Source organism: Osmerus eperlanus, chromosome 6, assembly GCF_963692335.1.
Source record: "Osmerus eperlanus chromosome 6, fOsmEpe2.1, whole genome shotgun sequence".
Lineage (NCBI taxonomy): Eukaryota > Metazoa > Chordata > Actinopteri > Osmeriformes > Osmeridae > Osmerus > Osmerus eperlanus.
The window spans coordinates 18,138,866-18,156,967 of NC_085023.1; the positions used below are offsets into that span (position 1 = coordinate 18,138,866).

General features: G+C 47.2%; 1 protein-coding gene across 1 annotated transcript in view; it reads left to right on the forward strand.

The window, feature by feature from the left end:
* anapc1 (anaphase promoting complex subunit 1) overlaps window positions 1-10,680 on the forward strand; it is a 25,634-nt gene extending 14,954 nt beyond the window's left edge. The window contains 20 exon segments of the mRNA XM_062464537.1: window positions 1-178; window positions 395-486; window positions 826-960; window positions 1,124-1,206; window positions 2,078-2,156; window positions 2,333-2,407; window positions 2,690-2,751; window positions 2,885-2,975; window positions 3,071-3,124; window positions 3,362-3,555; window positions 4,967-5,053; window positions 5,156-5,273; window positions 6,477-6,554; window positions 6,685-6,752; window positions 7,029-7,167; window positions 8,449-8,535; window positions 8,877-8,972; window positions 9,185-9,386; window positions 9,784-9,918; window positions 10,173-10,680. Of these exon segments, the coding sequence (XP_062320521.1) occupies window positions 1-178; window positions 395-486; window positions 826-960; window positions 1,124-1,206; window positions 2,078-2,156; window positions 2,333-2,407; window positions 2,690-2,751; window positions 2,885-2,975; window positions 3,071-3,124; window positions 3,362-3,555; window positions 4,967-5,053; window positions 5,156-5,273; window positions 6,477-6,554; window positions 6,685-6,752; window positions 7,029-7,167; window positions 8,449-8,535; window positions 8,877-8,972; window positions 9,185-9,386; window positions 9,784-9,918; window positions 10,173-10,291 (2,172 nt within the window). The 3' untranslated portion in view covers window positions 10,292-10,680.
* Window positions 10,681-18,102: the final 7,422 nt, after the last annotated feature.

Sequence of the window (18,102 nt, forward strand, 5' to 3'; positions counted from 1 at the left end):
ACCATGGACATGTCCATCACCCGGCTGCTGAGCATCCACATCCCTGCCCTGCTGCCGCCCACCTCCACGGAGCTGGACGTCCCTCACAACGTGCAGGTGGCCGCCGTGGTGGGCGTCGGCCTGGTGTACCAGGGCACCGGGCACCGCCACAACGCCGAGATCCTCCTTGCAGAGATAGGTGAGGGAGGAAGGGGGACAGTGGGTAGAGAGATGGAGGGAATTGGGGTCCTTAGGCAGAGGAGGGGGGGGGGGGTGGTTGAGAGAGAGATGGGGACATAGTGTAGGGGTCTGATGAAATGGACTGAGAAGGGGGTAGAATTTACCCCAGTGTTGGGAGCAAGCTCTATGGAGGAAGTGTAACCGGTGACAACCGCGCTATGTGCCGCCCCTGCAGGTCGGCCCCCTGGCCCGGAGATGGAGTACTGCACAGACAGAGAGTCCTACTCCCTGGCTGCAGGCCTGGCGCTGGGCATGGTGTGTCTGGGGGTGAGTACAGCACGAGGTGTTTCCACTGCCACGGCACTGCAGCTGCACAGTTAGGGCCCTGTCTACCCACAGCGAGGAATGCAACGGAAAAAAAAAACGCTGAATGAAAGGCACCCTAACCCACTTCAAAAGAGTGACACACAATAAGATGAAGGGACTTGGTGCTCCCTTTAAGACTTTCAGTGCCTCTCTCTGAAGTCTTTTATCAAACAAGACGATGACAACAATACCGGGTCTTGAATGAGAAGGCATTTCACACAGTCATTACATGACTATTCCTTTCCTTTGTCCTCTTCTTCTTTTTCACCTCTCCCCCACCCCACCTTTAATGCCCCTCAGCACGGCAGTAACCTGATCGGCATGACCGATCTCAACGTGCCAGAGCAGCTGTACCAGTACATGGTTGGTGGGCACCGACGCACCCATACTGGCATCAACAGGGAGAAACACAAGTCCCCCAGCTACCAAATCAAGGTACCCGCACTGACACGGCAAGGGCCATATTAAAGATGGAGAGAGAAGTTGATGTTGCCCTTGTGTGGATGGGCCAGCATTCAGCTGTTTCTCTTAGAACGCGTCAAAGTAGTCGTTTGTGTCGCGAGCGCGTGACTTCATATGGGTGTTTTCCCTCTCACAGGAGGGTGACACCATCAACGTGGATGTGACGTGTCCTGGGGCCACTCTGGCCCTGGCCATGATTTACCTGAAGACCAACAACAGGTGACCAGGCAGTCCTCCCAGCAGCCCTGGTGTCCTGCCTCACCACCTTCCTGCCTCACCACCTTCCTGCCTCACCCGCTTCCTGCCTCACCACCCTCCTGCCTCTCCACCTTCCTGCCTCACCACCTTCCTGCCTCACCACCTTCCTGCCTCACCACCTTCCTGCCTCACCCGCTTCCTGCCTCACCCCCTTCCTGCCTCACCACCTTCCTGCCTCACCACCCTCCTGCCTCACCACCCTCCTGCCTCACCACCTTCCTGCCTCACCACCTTCCTGCCTCACCACCCTCCTGCCTCACCACCCTCCTGCCTCACCACCTTCCTGCCTCACCGCCTTCCTGCCTCACCGCCCTCCTGCCTCACCGCCTTCCTGCCTCACCGCCTTCCTGCCTCACCGCCTTCCTGCCTCACCACCCTCCTGCCTCACCACCTTCCTGCCTCACCACCCTCCTGCCTCTCCACCTTCCTGCCTCACCACCCTCCTGCCTCACCACCCTCCTGTCTCACCACCCTCCTGCCTCACCACCTTCTTGCCTCACCACCCTCCTGCCTCACCACCTTCCTGCCTCACCCCCTTCCTGCCTCACCACCTTCCTGCCTCACAACTTTCCTGCCTCACCACCCTCTTGCCTCACCACCTTCCTGCCTGTTCGCTGCCCATGTCTTCGCTGGCTGTTTGGGCTCCTTTTCACCCACACTGAGAACTTTCTGTTCCTCTTAGTTCTGATGGGATCAGAATCTTCAACCGTCTTTTATATCAATAAGAGCATCAGCACATCTCATTCCCTCTCACCTTCTAGTGGTTCTGCTCTCCTATTGGATGAAAGCCCCAGGATGGCGTTAACAAGTCATTGTCACCTCCTTCTCTCAGGTCCATAGCTGATTGGCTGAAAGCCCCGGACACCATGTTCCTCCTGGACTTCATCAAGCCAGAGTTTCTGCTTCTGAGGGTGAGTGTGTGTGAGTGAGAGATAGAAATAGTATCTGACTGTGTATGCAGTACCTAGGGTGTGTAGTAAGGCCTGCCGGCTGTCCTAGACTCATAATTGGTTTGTCTACGCTCTGTGTTTTTCTCTCTCTCCATCTTTTTCCCTCTCCCCATTTCTTTCCCTCTCTCTCTTTTCAGACCCTGGCCAGGTGTATCATCATGTGGGATGAAATCTTGCCAAACTCTGACTGGGTCAGCAGCAATGTTCCCCAGGTAATCACACACACGCGTGTACACATTGGCATTTTAGGACCACAAGGGCCATTATGTCAGTCAATTAACATTAGCAGCTGGAAACTGCAAATCTTTTGACGATTTTGTTTATCATGTTGCGTGCTGATTTCTTAATGAGAAACTTCTAACCAGGAAACCTCTTCCCATCCCCAAACGAGCTCTCAGTGTCACGAGGGTATGAATATTGGTGTGCGCATAACAACCCTGATGGAGATTCTCTAGAAATAATGACTGGAAAAATGATCTTGTTTTTGCTTGTAGATTATCAAGGAGAACATTGGGAACACGGTGGTGTCAGAGGACCTGAACATGGAGACTTTGGCGTGAGTATAATCACTCATCTAGAGGCCTGGCGAATGGACTGACAAAATTGAGCACATTTGGCCGTACATTTTTTGATGCCTGGGTTTGGTCTTTAATTGTGTTTGCTGTGTGCGTGTGTGTTCCTGACTTTAGCCAGGCTCATGATTACATCATCGCAGGAGCCTGTATGGCTGTGGGCTTCCGATTCGCCGGCTCAGCCAACTCGGACGCCTTTGACTGCCTGGTATGAGAGTTCACCTCGCATCACCGTTTCAGTCTCAGAACTTGGCTGTTTTGAACAGACCGATTCCTGTTTTGACCAATCTGTTTCCCCCGTAGTACAAGTTTGCCAGGACCTTCATGCAAGGTTTGACATCAGCTACAGCCACAGTTGTAAGTCTGAGTTTTGTCGGCGGGGTTGTGCATTTGTATCCATTTAGTTTGACCCTCGGCTTCTGAACCACCACAGCCGACTGTCTCAGTCGTTGACCAGTTTGTGTGTGTGTGTGTGGGGGGGTTCTTGTGGTGCTCTATGATTATACTAGCCTGCATATAGAGTAAACGCGTGTTTGTGGGTGTGGCCTCGGACTAATGCCCCCCCCTCCTCCCCCCCCCCCCCCCCCCCCCCAGACGGGCCCCTACAACCTGCAGACGTGTCTGAGTATGGTCCTGCTGGCCGTCTCCATGGTGATGGCGGGCTCGGGGAACCTGCGTGTGCTGCAGCTCTGCCGCTTCCTCCACAAGCGCACCAGCGGGGAGATGAACTACGGCTTCCACATGGCCCACCACATGGGCCTGGGCCTGCTGTTCCTGGGAGGGGGCAGGTGAGCGCACACACACAGACACGCGCACAGACACGCACACACACACACAGACTCACACAGACACACACACACACATACAGACTCACACACACACAGACACACACACACTAGAAGATGGAATACGCACCGCAAGGCCCGACACGGAGCAAAAAGGAGACGTCTAAGCCCAGTGATTGTGGGCTCTCCAACACACCTTCTAATTACTGAGATGAAATCTGCCACTTTGTGTCTGTTTTCAGACATTGCATTGTGACCGGTTTTCTTATTTTAGAGCGGACAATTTGAGGCCCACGCTGCAAATGCAAGGTTCCCATGTAGAGGGGGTTGTTGCAGTGTATTTGCAGTCTATCATTCGGAGAATGTGCTGTAAACACACAGTGGCCTTCAGAAAGAGAGATTGCAGAGCAGAGCAGATACATGGCGCCTGTCTTTCATTCATTAGCACATTCCTTTCGTGTTACGGGCTTATCTTTCATCCCTCCCCCCCCCCCCCTTTCTCTTCCTTCATATTTCCAGTCTGGTTTCCCCCAGCCCTGCCTGTCTGGAGTTAGCGAGCTCCTATCCCAGCTGGGTGCCTCTAGAAGTCAGACTGAAGCAGTTAGTCCTATTTCAGAGTGTGACCCCAGACTGACATGAGTACTGAATGTCACTTTGATACTGCCAGAGCTGAGGCTGTGACTCATTTTGAATTGCAAATGACTAAAGCTATGTTGAGCACACCTCAACGTTTTCATGTATTAAAATGCTGCACGTTTGGTCTGCTGTTTGACACGTCAGAGGAAGTTACTTCTTAGCCCACAGATCAGACCAGTTTTGAACAAACAAGTCCCGGCCATTGGCCTCCTCTTGCCACCAAGCTCAGGTCTGTGACTGGTAACACGTGTCTCTCAGCAGAGCACCTCGCTAGATCCAGCTACAAACCAACTCGATTGTCTTTGGCCGTTGCCACGGAGACCGGGTGATTGGCAGTTGATGGGTTGAAGAGTAATCTCCTTGAGCATCCGTTTTATTGGGGGAGGGCAAAGCAACCCCCTCACCTGGACCAGCAAATACAAGTGCCTTCCCTCTCCAAACCACCATTATTGTGTGAACCAGTCCAAGCACACACTTAACCCCCCCCTGCTATTAGATTTAAGTGGGGCTTTTTGTGAGACAAGTTGACGTCAGCTACCACAACAATATACCACTGTTTTTAAAAAAGGGAACTCCATTGCTTGCAATTAAAACAAAGTTTATGTGTACAGTATATTTTTGTGTCTGCTTGTGTGGTTCGTGGGACTTGTTTGGTTAGAGCATATGACTGCAGAACAGGAGGTTGAAGGTTAAAATCCCCCCATGCTCTACGCAGCGTTTGGATGAAAGTGTCTGCTTAGTAAAAGGAATATGCACTGTTATCTTGTTGTTCTACCAGATACACTCTAAGCACATCCAACTCTGCCATCGCTGCCCTGCTCTGCGCCCTCTACCCACACTTTCCTGCCCACAGCACCGACAACAGGTAACAATGCAACCCCCTCACTCCGGCCCTGCGTCTGTCAGCTTGGGACCTTCCTTCCATCCTTGTGTGATCACTCCAGGACACTTGACCTTTGACCCCCAGGTACCACCTCCAGGCCCTGCGACACCTCGGGGTGCTGGCGGCTGAGCCTCGTCTGCTGGTCCCGGTGGATGTGGACACCCTGAAACCCTGCTACGCCCTGCTGGACGTCACATACAAGGTAAACCAGCCAATCACCGGCCACATCTGGCCTAGGTTGGTCATGACACAGCCTGGAAGAATTAGCCCCAGTGCTTCCATGCTAATTGTAGCCACACTGAATAGTTCAACACACCTGGCTGCTCCACCCTTCCAGAGTTAGAATGATCTAGAAATACCATGACCATGCTGAACATATGGTCACCGCTAACTTCGTTGTTTGGATGGCCCAGATTCCTGGTTAAAATACAAAGCCATTGCCTCAGGCGTGAATACTTAACAGATTCACAAAGCTTATTTTTGAGCAGATGTTTTTTGGACTCAGCTAACCCAACAAGTCTGTCTGTGAAAGCACTGTAATGATGAACCCTAGAGGATCCGAGGGTCACCCGTGACTATCACCAACTCCACCACAACGTTTTTTTTAATACTCAGCAGGGCTGGCTTGTCTGAGTGCGTATTTCAAATATTTGGAATGCTCAAGGCGCACTTGATTTAATCTCGGCATGCAGAGCAAAGCGCTAACCCATCAGGAACCGAACACGAAGCAAAAAAAAAAAGAAAATGTGTCTTTCAAATCTTCAGCAGAAACATTTCAGTTCTTTTGAATTGATTGTACGCTGGGTGTGGTTTCCAGTCAAAACTAAAACCTATTCATTGTTTGCGTCATTTTAGTTTCTCTTTCTGCTGTTGTTTTCTGTATAATAGTCCCATCGTTAGTCATAAATAGGGGGCGGATGTTTGCGTTGGGGTGTGTGTGTTTGTCTGGACCTGTGTGTGTGTGTGTGTGTGTGTGTGTGTGTGTGTGGGCCGTTGAAGGTTGGTTGTGGAGGACGTCTCTCCTCCCAGCATTCCCTCTTTCAATTACCTGGAACAGCAGAGAGGAGACCAGCTGCTGTTAGCACCAATCACACACACTCCATACCCCATATGTGCACAAACACACACACAATGTAGCTCTCTCTTGTTATATATGTGTGTGTGTGTTAGTATTTATACTTCATACATGTCGTTAACATCCAACCCCTACTTATATGACTAATAATGTGACTGTATATATCAGTGTGTGTGTGTGTTAGTAACATTTTTAATCATGAAAAGGGGTTGGATGTTTGCATTGGGGGGTGTATGAAGTGTGCATACCGTGTATATACACACTGTGTAATATGGCAGATGCAAAGTTGTGAGGTGTAACAGTATTGTGTGCTGCGTGTGTCTCCACCAGGAGAGCCAGTGGTACGAGGAGACCACCGTGGAGCTGATGGCTCCCTCCATGCTGCCCGAACTGCAGCTTCTCTCACGGGTAAAATTGCATCAGGGCCATTAACATGTAGTCCTTGAAGCAGCCCAGGTGCTCTGTGTGTGGGGGGGGGGCACACAGTCAGCCTGCAGAGTTTGCGGTGGAGTTTTGTCATTGTTTTTTGTCTGCTCAGATTAAGGTGAAAGGACCTCGTTACTGGGAGCTGTCCATAGACCTCAGTAAAGGAACTCAGCATCTAGAGTAAGTACCAGCGTCGACTGGGATATTGGTAAAAATCAGTTTGAGTTCCATTAGTTATGTAGATAAAGTGTGTATATATAGAGAGTATTTACTTGTTAGATACATAGTATATGTACTGTATAGTATACAGTACTATGCAAAAGTCTTGGGCACTCAAGATTTTATATATATATATATATATTTTTTTTAATTGTCTACTGTATTTGTGTGGAGGTATAAAAGTGCAATGTTGAGATGTATTTCTTAAAACAAGACTGGAACCTTGTCTCACCCCAGGTCCATCCTCTCCAGAGATGGCGTGCTGTACGTGAAGCTGCGTGCGGGCCAGCTGCCCTACAAGGACGACCCGCGCGGCTGGAAGAGCCTGCTAGCCCCCAGCGTCAACAACAGGAACTCTGAAGTCCGCACCTTCAAGGTACTACGCAGCACAGGCATACATGGTTCCTGGCTCCCACAGAACAGCCACATCCTAACACCGGCTTTATGATTGGCCCAGACACTTACATTTAGTCATTTAGCAGACGCTCTTATCCAGAGCGACTTACAGTAAGTACAGGGACATTCCCCCGAGGCAAGTAGGGTGAAGTGCCTTGCCCAAGGACACAACGTCATTTTGCACAGCCGGGAATCGAACCAGCTACCTTCTGATTACTAGCCCAATTCTCTAACCGCTCAGCCACCTGACTCCCCACACTTAGGGATTTTTACCCATCATCGTGCCAACAAACCTCTGTACCGTCTGTCAGTTCAGACCCAGAAGTTATTTTGTGGTCTCACTTCACCCTGCAGTCTAGCTTTACTTTACTTTACGGCCCAGCTGAACTGGCCCGATAACGTGAAGATACTGCACGTGATAAGAATGTTGTGATAAGCACAAGAAGCAACAGCAGGCTTTACTGTGCTTGACACAGGAAGTAGCTTGCAAAGACCAGGTGCTAAACCATTAAAACCATAAAACACAAGGTTTTATTAATTGCTTTTTGATAGTCGGAAAAATAAGTTTAATACGTGACTACATACACTTAAATTAGTAGCAGTGCTGGTCAAGATCAGTCCAACATGTTTGGTAGTGGTTAAACAGTGTGGTGTTCTAAATCCAGACCTTAAACTCAATAACCCTCTACTTAAAGCTAAGATCAAGACACTCAGAGAAACGTCAACAGCTTTTGGGTGAACACACACACACACACACACACACACACAACTGCCAACACACTAATTTGGCATCATTTGTCCAACACATGGCCGATCAATACAAAGCTAATGAGCCTCCATGTCTGTATTGACCCACGCAGGGAGAGGGGGGAATCATGAATGAATCTTGGAACAGCCAATATCAAAAATGCCCTACTGAGGTCCGATCCCTGTGGAGCCAGCAGTGTTGTCACCGTGGGGCTTTGAACCCTACATTAGGTCAGACTGGGTAGTGTGATTGACAGCCTGTGTATTACGTCCCTGTATGCTACTGCCCTAGTGTCAATCTGCCTGTCAGCCTACAGCAGACCCCCTCCCCCTCTTCCCCCTATCTATGATGATGATGATGATGATGGTGATGGTGATGGTGACGAAAGGGATGTTTTTATCCAAAGCAGGCCATAATGAGCTGTGCAGAACCTTCCAGCCCCTCAGGACCCACAGTATCTGCTGTGCTGAACTGTCTGTACACACACTGCTTGTGTGTGTTTCTCTTCCCCAGCCTGAAGCCATCTCCACCTTCACCTCCGACCCTGCCTTGGTCTCCTTCGCCGAGTACTTCTGCAAGGCCTCGGACGGCATGAAAAATGTACGAAAATTGCCTCTCCAGATAATTTTGTGAAGAATCCACTTTAATAATCACTTGAAGTCCATTTTATTAAGGTCGGGCCAGCAAAGTGTACATAATGGCTGTTGCTGGATATAGACAATTATTAAATTATTTTGTTTGATTAATCAATTTAAGTTAATAACACATAAGTCATCATAATCTTTATCTTTACAAATTCATATGTTCTCTCATCTTGAGATGAGTTGAGCAAACCAAAGTGCACCTTAAGTATTTCAATGCGCTACATTTAAACCTAGTCACCTTGGGTCTGATTGAAGTCACCCACTGCACGTCCCTCTTTCGTCTCTGCGATTCTCCAGAGAGGGGAGACCCTGGCCTTGTTCTCGGCCATCCTGTACGAGTGTGTGACCCAGGAGAACCCCGAGATGCTGCCCACCTACATCGCCATCGACCAGGTGAGGCCAGAACACGTGTAGGACCATGAGGGCTGAGGTTGGTTTAGGTGTAGTTCTAAGGCCGCTGTGACATTGCTTGTAAAAAGGGCTATATATATATATACACACACATACATATAAACACAATTTGAATCGGCTTGATTTGACCGTGTGCGTGCTCCCTTTCCGTGGTACGCGCCGCCCTCCCCCTCGTCTCCCTCAATCCTCTGCAGGCGGTGCGGAGCCTGCGCAGGGGCGAGCCCAGCGAGACCTTCGCCCTGTGGCAGATGAGGCTGGTGCTGGAGATGTGCGAGAGCCGCACGCTGCAGGGGCGCGTCCGGGAGGGCGGGCAGGGCGGCGGGGCGCTGCTCAGCTCCGAGTTCCTGCCCGTCATGAAGAACACCGCTGATGGGACCCTCGACCACTGGCTTGCAGGTGGGTGTGGCTTCGTGGTACCACACGCACGCATTCAAAATGTGTCTGTGCGTGAGACACTTAGCGCCTGTTCTCTTCAGTTCATGTCACAGCATGTCAGGGTGGGACAGCCACACAAGTGTGGGAATATCTGCACACTGCCGCGGAACACCAAACCCACATGTCAAACTGATACAGTGGCAAAGTGTCACGTCAGCCAGCCCCTGCTTGTACTGTACACACATAGCTTCTCCAGGCACTGACTCAGGTCCTGTTGTTGACTCAGGGTTGTGATTGCTGAATGTGCGCTTGTGATACACATACATTTCTCCTCCAAGAATAGTTCGAAAAAAGTACAAATATATATTTGACCGCGAGTTTGTAAATGTTGTGTCCGGTCTTTCTCCATCCCCCTCAGATCACAGTGAGGTGCTGCGTGCGTATCTGAGGAACCAGCCCCTGGCAGAGGGCAGACAGTCGACCATGCTGGCCTGTTTCCTGGTCTACCACTCCATTCCCTGCCTCAGAAGCTTCCACCACAGTCCCCTGGAAGGTAAGACCGGCTTAGGGCTCAAATGACACACAGATCAGCCCGCCACCCCACTCTTTAACCCGTCCAATTCTGTCCAAAAGCACCCATCAACATTTTGGATTGTGTGATTTAAAATGGTGGGCGTCATTGTCGCTCCCCCCTCCATTTTCCTAACGCGGTCTGGTCTGTTTGGAGTATTAGAACTTTGACAAGGACCCCAGTTGAGTCTCACCCCTGCTGGTCTCTCGTCCACCTCTCTCTCCCCGCTCTGCTAGGAATCCCCTCCTTCCCTGAGCTGCTGCTGCGGTTCAGCCAGCTGGGCGTTCCAGTGCGGGCCCTGCTGCGCCTCTCTCCTCTCATACTGGGCCCCGCCCCCTCGCCACATGCCCTCTGACGGCAGGCAGGAAGCGTCACGCAGCCGCCTGCCTTCTGATGTCACATCTGCCACATCGCCATGGCATCACGTCTGGGGGCTTGCCACTCCCGGACGACACACAAGCGCACGCCTTCTGCCTCGACGCCTCTCTCGTCCAATAGCATCCGTCTGTGGCTCTCACAGCATGCGACGGTGCTCTGTGACACAAATGACTGCAGACGGACTGGGCCTCTGACCCGCCTCCTCTGAGCTGACACTGCACTGCTCTCGTCTAACAGTCAGACCTTAATGTACAGTATGACCTGACATAGGCCTTCTCACTTTATACAACTTGTATGTCATGTTTGTCTGTATGTTTCTACCCAAGTTGTACTAATGTACCAAATAAAGTGGAATTGGAAACTTGGTGACAAAATCTGGGAAGGTGATTGTGGTGTGAAATTCAGTGTTGGAGATCATTCTTAACCTTATTATTGGTTTATGTGTTGTGTAGAATCATAATGGAGTTTGTCTTAACACAAGCAATTTCAGCACAGATGGCTACAGTCTAGACCGGTGTATCTCAAATTAATTATCAGAGATGCTTTTCTGGACGATTCAATAAGAGTTCAGGCTGTGTGTGTGTGTTTTGGGGGGAGTTGTTGTAACATGGAATGCAATGTTCAAAAAATCTGATTGCTGAGGGAACATTCCAGTCTTAAATGCCAAACATCTCACTCCCACCACACCCAGCACACATCTTATGTCTAAATGGTTCCACTGTTTTGTTGCAAGGCGAGTGAGAATTCAGTCTTTAGATCTGTGTGGGTTAGTTTCTTGTTAGTACAACTTTTGTTTCATAGGAGGTGATATTGATACTTGTCAAGTGAGTAATAGAGAAAGTTCTAAGTGAGACTATTACTAACAAGGATGAAAAAGAACAATGTTGACTCATTTCACTTAAACTGAACCCGAAGTAGGCTATGTGGTTTGTTATTAGGGAATACTGTCCGTCAAATCCAGTATCGGTGCCTGTAGAAATTGGCCTTCAACTCTGCATTCCAGTTCCTGGAAATGTGCTTTTCATTTTCTGTCACATGCCAGATGTCATGAGACCTACTGTACTCTGCTCCAGTTGAAGACCAACCGGAACTGAGGAGAGTGGGTGTTTTCCTGTTTGCGCTCCTCAAAGCAGATTGCTTTAATAAGCTTGTGGGAACAAGCACCCAAGAGAGAGGGCAGTTTGTTTCCACTATAAAACATTCTAAGTATGTCATACAGAACACGCCCTGTTTCTAACCTTGGAGTTTCACACGTCCTAAATAAACACTTTACTAAAAACCTACACCTAAACATGTCATTGAAATATATAGGACATCATCCTCGATCATGGCAAATGATTCCCGATTTCTGGGATTAAAAGTTATGTTTGCATTTGTGGGCCAACTTTTTTTTTAAACGACACACTACATTTGTGTCCACTTTTTTCTCTATTTCGGCTTTCTTAATTTGTGTTGCATGTGAGCTCGCACAATGTATTTGAGTTGTTTTCATTCATAAGGATTGAATTGCTGAAGTTGAGTTGTTAGTTCGCTAAGTAGGTGGGTGTGACCAGCAAAAAATGTGTCACAATCTAACTCCCGCATTGCTATGAATGACTGCTGCCGCGGAAGCCCGTTTCAAGTCCGGCAAACATAGAAGCAGGACTTTGAAAAGTCAAGGGCACCAGTTTGTTCTTCGGACAAGTACATTGTATTTACATACTGTTTAGTAACTGTAAACTCTTTCTGGTTTGCCACTAGCCAGCGCTTTTGAAGTGCATTTGAAGTCGGCGCATAGTTAAGGGTAAGTGTTGCTGCATCTCAGAAAACTTTTGTTACATGAGAGGATAACATATGGAATGTAAAGACTGAACTAATGTCGCAAGTAACCTACAATATAATTATCGTCAAAAGGTTACATTTGAGGAAGTTCTTGTGACATGGATACAGAAGGGACAGCAATTCAGAGGTCCACTTTTTTTTCATTTAACACGTTGCTCACAACGCAGCATAAATATAATGAATATTTCTGTGCCTGTTAATTTACCGCTATTACAAAAAAAATGTTGGGGCGGGACATGGGGAAATTTGAAGTTTGGAGAGTATCTGCAGCGCACTTGTGCGTAATGGGCGGTTTGGATAGATAAAAGGAAGTGTGTGGTGTTAGTGAGCAGCATGAGATAGTAGGCTAGTTTCCTGTTCCCTTTTTCAAACTCAGTTCAAAAGTTAAGGGTTACTCGGCCTAATCGTGTAGTCTGAACCTCATCTACTACCTAAATACTTCTCTCCCTTCAAACGTGCTCATACTTTGGTATTACATTCAACAGCCCACTCTGTCCACATTTTTACATACCAGGTTAAGTATTAACTTAACATGCTTCATCTCCAACAGAGTATGGTTGGTTTGTCCTGGTTTGTGGCAAGTATGTCCAACAAGAAGGTTATAGGATGCCCTGTCACCTACAGTGCAGTTTACTTGCGCCTCTCAGAGACGGGGCTTGTGCTGCCTTATGTCGTTTCTACCATGTCTACTTTCTTTAGAGTTGTCTTTTCTGTCTCCGTTCCAGCTGTTGAGATGCTCTAGATGTATCCCTCATTACTGCTGATGTCCTAGATATAGGGTTAACCTTAACCCAGGGGACAGTGACCTGGCACATCGAGGTATTATAAGAAATGCTAAAGCTCGTCATTGCCACACAGTTTGACACAGAGTATGACTCCACATCAACTCATTTCTCACTGGTTGAACCCATGTTCCGTTTCAAAACGATTGGCGTGGGACTTCCCTTCTATCACCCTCCCTCTCCCTCTCTCTGTCTCTCTCTCTATTTCTGTATCTCCCTCCCTCCCTTCCACTCTCTCTCTCGCCTGCCTCCATTCATGTAGTTGGACTTAGTGAACAGATAAGACATGAATAAACCCTTAATTTCCATATTGCAGGGGAGTCAGGTGGCTGAGCGGTTAGAGAATTGGGCTAGTAATCAGAAGGTCACTGGTTCGATTCCCTGCCGTGCCAAATTACGTTGTGTCCTTGGGCAAGGCACTTCACCCTACTTGCCTTGGGGGAATGTCCCTGTACTTACTGTAAGTCGCTCTGGATAAGAGCGTCTGCTAAATGACTAAATGTAATGTAAATGTAATATTGCTCCTAGGATCTCTAATGGTAATGGAGAGTTAGAGGGGGAAGTGCTTGACTGTAGTCTGTGTTCTAGCTTTGGTGTTCAGAGAAGAGAAAGAGAAAGCATAAAGAAATGAGCTTCCCTGCAGCAGTAACATACAGTGCTCCACCAGTTAGAGAAAACTGAAAGAAAAAAAGAGTCTGCATTGATATCACACCAAATGGACACATCAGGGACTGTGGGTGGAACTCACATACGTGTAATTCCTGTTTTACAGTAAGCAAATGTCTGCCCACGGGTTGTTTGGGCCAATGGAATCAGCTTGTTACAGGGTAGTGGTCATAGTAATAACCAACAACAGTCAGGCCATGCATTAATAGTTTTACAATGCCTCCTCCCTTCATTATTTGCTTGTTTAATTGTTTGCTTGCTTAGTTTCCTTTCTCTATTTCCCCCCTACTTGATGTTATGTTGATTCAAATGACTAAAATTTGTTAAACCAACCTTTCAGTCATTGGGACACATGCCAGGGAAGGCATTTAGTTAAGAAGGGTAAAGGATTGTATTGAGTATTGAAACATTAGTTTAGGTGGATGATTAACAGGTGTAGTTAGTTAGTCAGTATTGTTAAGCTGTGGTTGGCATGGGGCTGGGTGTCTCTAAGGGGTTAACAGTTAGGCCTTAAACCTGTTAGTAACAGCACCCAAGCACCTTGGTTAACGACAGCGATACACACCAGTACGTTTTTAGTCAGAGAGACTGGTTTCCAGTAAGAGTCTGCTGATGTTGAGTGTAGAGGAGAGGAAGTGGTGACCCTGAAACTAGCATCCATAAAAAGAAAATATGACAGCCTTTTCTTATGCAGTTTTTTGTAACCATTTTAGTTTTTTTGTTTTTACTCTGTTCCAATTCGATGGTGCTATACTCCCAGAGAGAATGTGTAATATTTACTATCGAATTAGATCACTATATAAAAGTGAAGATTGTTGTTTGCCTTTGAGAGGCCTTCCGTGCTTTTTATGTGCTTTATGCTATAGGAAGAATAGCTTTCTAAAATTGTGTGAACATCAGGCTATTTAGGCAGTTAAGCTTACATTATTCAGATTCAAGTTGAACCAAATCATTTATTCTTCTCTTCCTATAGACTTACAATAATGTATTAAAGTCATGGTGACAGCTGCATGTACCGGTAATGCATTAGATTTGATCACCATCTAGTGGACAAATGTACACATTGCATTCATTCTTTTTTGGTCCTGACCAGCCGTTGCATTTTGCGCTCCCATAGGTTATTTGTTACTTAATCTGCGATTTGAAACGAATTGCCTAATACACGGTTTTAATTCTAGACTGCGAGTGTGTAACGGCCATGAGTGAGTAGCCAGCAACTGAATGGACTCTTCAAAGACTTCTTGTATTCACAAGTGAATTCACATTTTGTAAAAAGCCCAGTCCCTCTGAGACTAGTGGTATTGATGGGCTGCTTTGTATCAGGTCTCTGAGAGACCTGATCCAGATTAAGGTGGTGGCCAGTGAGAAAGTGTTAGGATCGGTTTCACACAGAGGATTGTTAGACAAGGACACAGCTGTTACCCACGACTGCCTAATTTACTACTATTGTTATGTGTGTGAAGTATTTGAAGGCATTCATGCATTTGAGAGATTCAAATGTGCATTTATTTTGGAGATTGACTTAATGATCCTACATTTACATTTTAGTCATTTAGCAGACGCTCTTATCCAGAGCGACTTACAGTAAGTACAGGGACATTCCCCCTGAGGCAAGTAGGGTGAAGTGCCTTGCCCAAGGACACAACGTCATTTGACATGGCCGGGAATCGAACTGGCAACCTTCAGATTACTAGCCCGATTCCTTAACCGCTCAGCCACCTGACTCCTGACTCCTGATCCTGTCACAACCATCTCATCACACCAGAAATGCCTCACCAGAGAGCAAATCTCTCCTCCAAGTCAACATCGCACACGCTTTCAACGGGGTCTGACTAATGAACGACAGCCAAAAGCTACACTACAAATCTACACTAGAAGCAACCCCTCTGGCACTTACAAGACCCACCTATCACCTTGTTGGTCTAAGTCACACATATTGGTGTTTAGTGTGAGGCCATGGCCACATGAAGAAATCCTACCTAAGATTCCAATTCCACTGTCTATCGGTGGTAACTTAAATTCCATTCAAGTCATTTAAACGTTATTCCCTACACAAACATATTTTATCTTGATTTTCTGACCTGGTTGTTCATTCGGTCTGGGGAGGAGGAATATGCCTCACCTCTCCTGTGACATGGAAGGATCATTAGACACACTGAGAGGGAGCTGTATATGGTGTATGGAGGCTGTGTGGTCCAGTGAGTAAAAAAAACGAATTTATAACCAGGAGGTCCCCGGTTCAAATCCCATCTCCCCACTGACTCATTGTGTGACCCTGAGCAAGTCACTTAACCTCCTTGTGCTCCGTCTTTCGGGTGAGACGTAGTTGTAAGTGACTGCAGCTGATGCATAGTTCACATACCCTAGTCTCTCTCTGTAAGTCGCCTTGGATAAAGACGTCTGCTAAATAAATAAAATAAACCTGGGAACTAATGGTGTTTAGAGTCAGACAGAGAGATCCATTCCAGTCTCCTGCTCATGACTCATTGCCTTCACCAGCCACTTCCAGTGCAAGTCAACAGACTATATTCACTTTGTAGATTTATTTGACAGAAGACAGGAATATTGGTCAACACCCTACTTTAAAATACTCACCGTCTGCCCTAACCTTGTTGACTAGACAAATTCAGTTTTTACATACAAAAGACAACAAAATATTGCTGAAAATTTTGGAAAATTATTTTGTGGTTTAAGGTAAACATAGTGGCATATACAAAATGTTTCATGTGCGGCCAAAGCAACTCTGCACATCCCACATAAAACACCATCCTTATTCCCTACAGCAAAACTTGGTGGTAGGATCATGTGATGAGGAATTTTCTCATCAGCAGGAACTGGGACATCTGTCAGGATAGAAGGTTACATTAATCTAGAAAAGAGCTGAAAAAAAAGAGGAAAACCTATTGCCTCAATGAAATGAAATAAAAAATAGTTCACTAATGGGGGCTTTTCTAGAATGGTCCAGTCAGAGCCCCAGTGGCATTACCTAAAGATAGCTAGCCCATTGTTAGCCTGTCCAGGTCACACGAAAGAGTCATCCACATTGTCACTTTGTGGATGTCTCAATGTGAAACTTACATTCACAATTCACGGCTCTGTGAATGTACCAGATGTAACTGAAAGGCAAAAATGTTCCATTCCATTCCCAGGTCTAACTGTTCCAGTCCCAACTTAAAGATCCTGAGAGGAGGAAAGAGGGGGGGTTCTGGGGCTGAAGTCTCTGTGGAGCTTACAGCGCATTAATGTGACTCCAGAGCATGTTGTTTCCTGGCGGATCTCTGTTCATGTGGAGGTGTGTGAGGGAACGTGGGAATGATTCTGCTTTGGTTATAAAACGTGTCTGAGTCAACTCTGTGTTGGTGACAGCCCTTCCTGGGTACAGGATCACGTGACAGATTTCATGTATTAATTGTAGAAGCTCAGGACCAGGAACTAACCTCATTAAACAGGAACTTCCCTCAGAAGTAGCTGTTGCATTGGATTGTGCGGCCTTCTCAATATGACAATATTGGCCCGTCTGACAAAAATGTTATCTAAACATCAAGCATCTGTGTGTGCTACTCTAAACAGTACTGTATTACTTTCCATAATCTAGGACTCACAAACAAACAGCTTGTGTTCTGTAAATCTCATTTCTATTACACACTTGGATAGATCTAATACTATGACTTGGCAATATGAGAGGACCACACAAACCGTTACAGCAGGTACAAACACAACAAAACTACTGTATGACTCACTGGATAGATCGAGCAGGTGGTTTGATGAGTGTTTGCTGTGATGATATTCAAATGATCTGTTCTCTGACTAAACAGAAGAGCAAAGATGCAACCTGTTATGTGTCTGTTCAGCTATCTGATATTTGCGTATGCCTGTCAGGAAGACCTACTGCACAGTAACACAGACGAGACTAGAACGGAATGGAATAGAACAGAAAGTAAAAGAATAGACTGTAATCGGCATGGTTCTGGTTTACCAGTGGTTTGGGTAAGGAGTTGGGAGTGGGTGTGAACATCAGTCATGTTTCGGATTGATTCATCTATGGAGGTTCAGCTCCCACCTATCCTCCCACACAGAGCTGGGCTGAGCTAGCACTTCTCACTGTCTCCCCAGTGTACGGCCCCTATTAGACAGAACTACAGGCTGCTATGGACATTGTAGGTATGTTTCTAATTAGCAGGACTAGCGGCATCCTGTCCTATGATATCTGTGTGTGTGTGTGTGGGTTGCTGTGTGTGCACTGTACAGGACAGTGTGTGTAATCTGACGTCCACTGGCGTGGGAACTGCAGCAGAGGAAGTGTCTATTTACAGAGGAGTGGCTGTGTTCCCATGGCTCCTCTGGGTGACCCAGTGCTGGCGGACAGTTTGGCGAGTTACTCTGCCATGGTCCCCTGGGGGACTAGGCTGTAGCAGAAGCCTGGGACATGCCAGTGAAGTATGTGTTAGCATACATTTAAATGAGCATAGATTAGGTTATTATAACTGTACTTTGCAAAGAAAACACATGCAGTGATAGG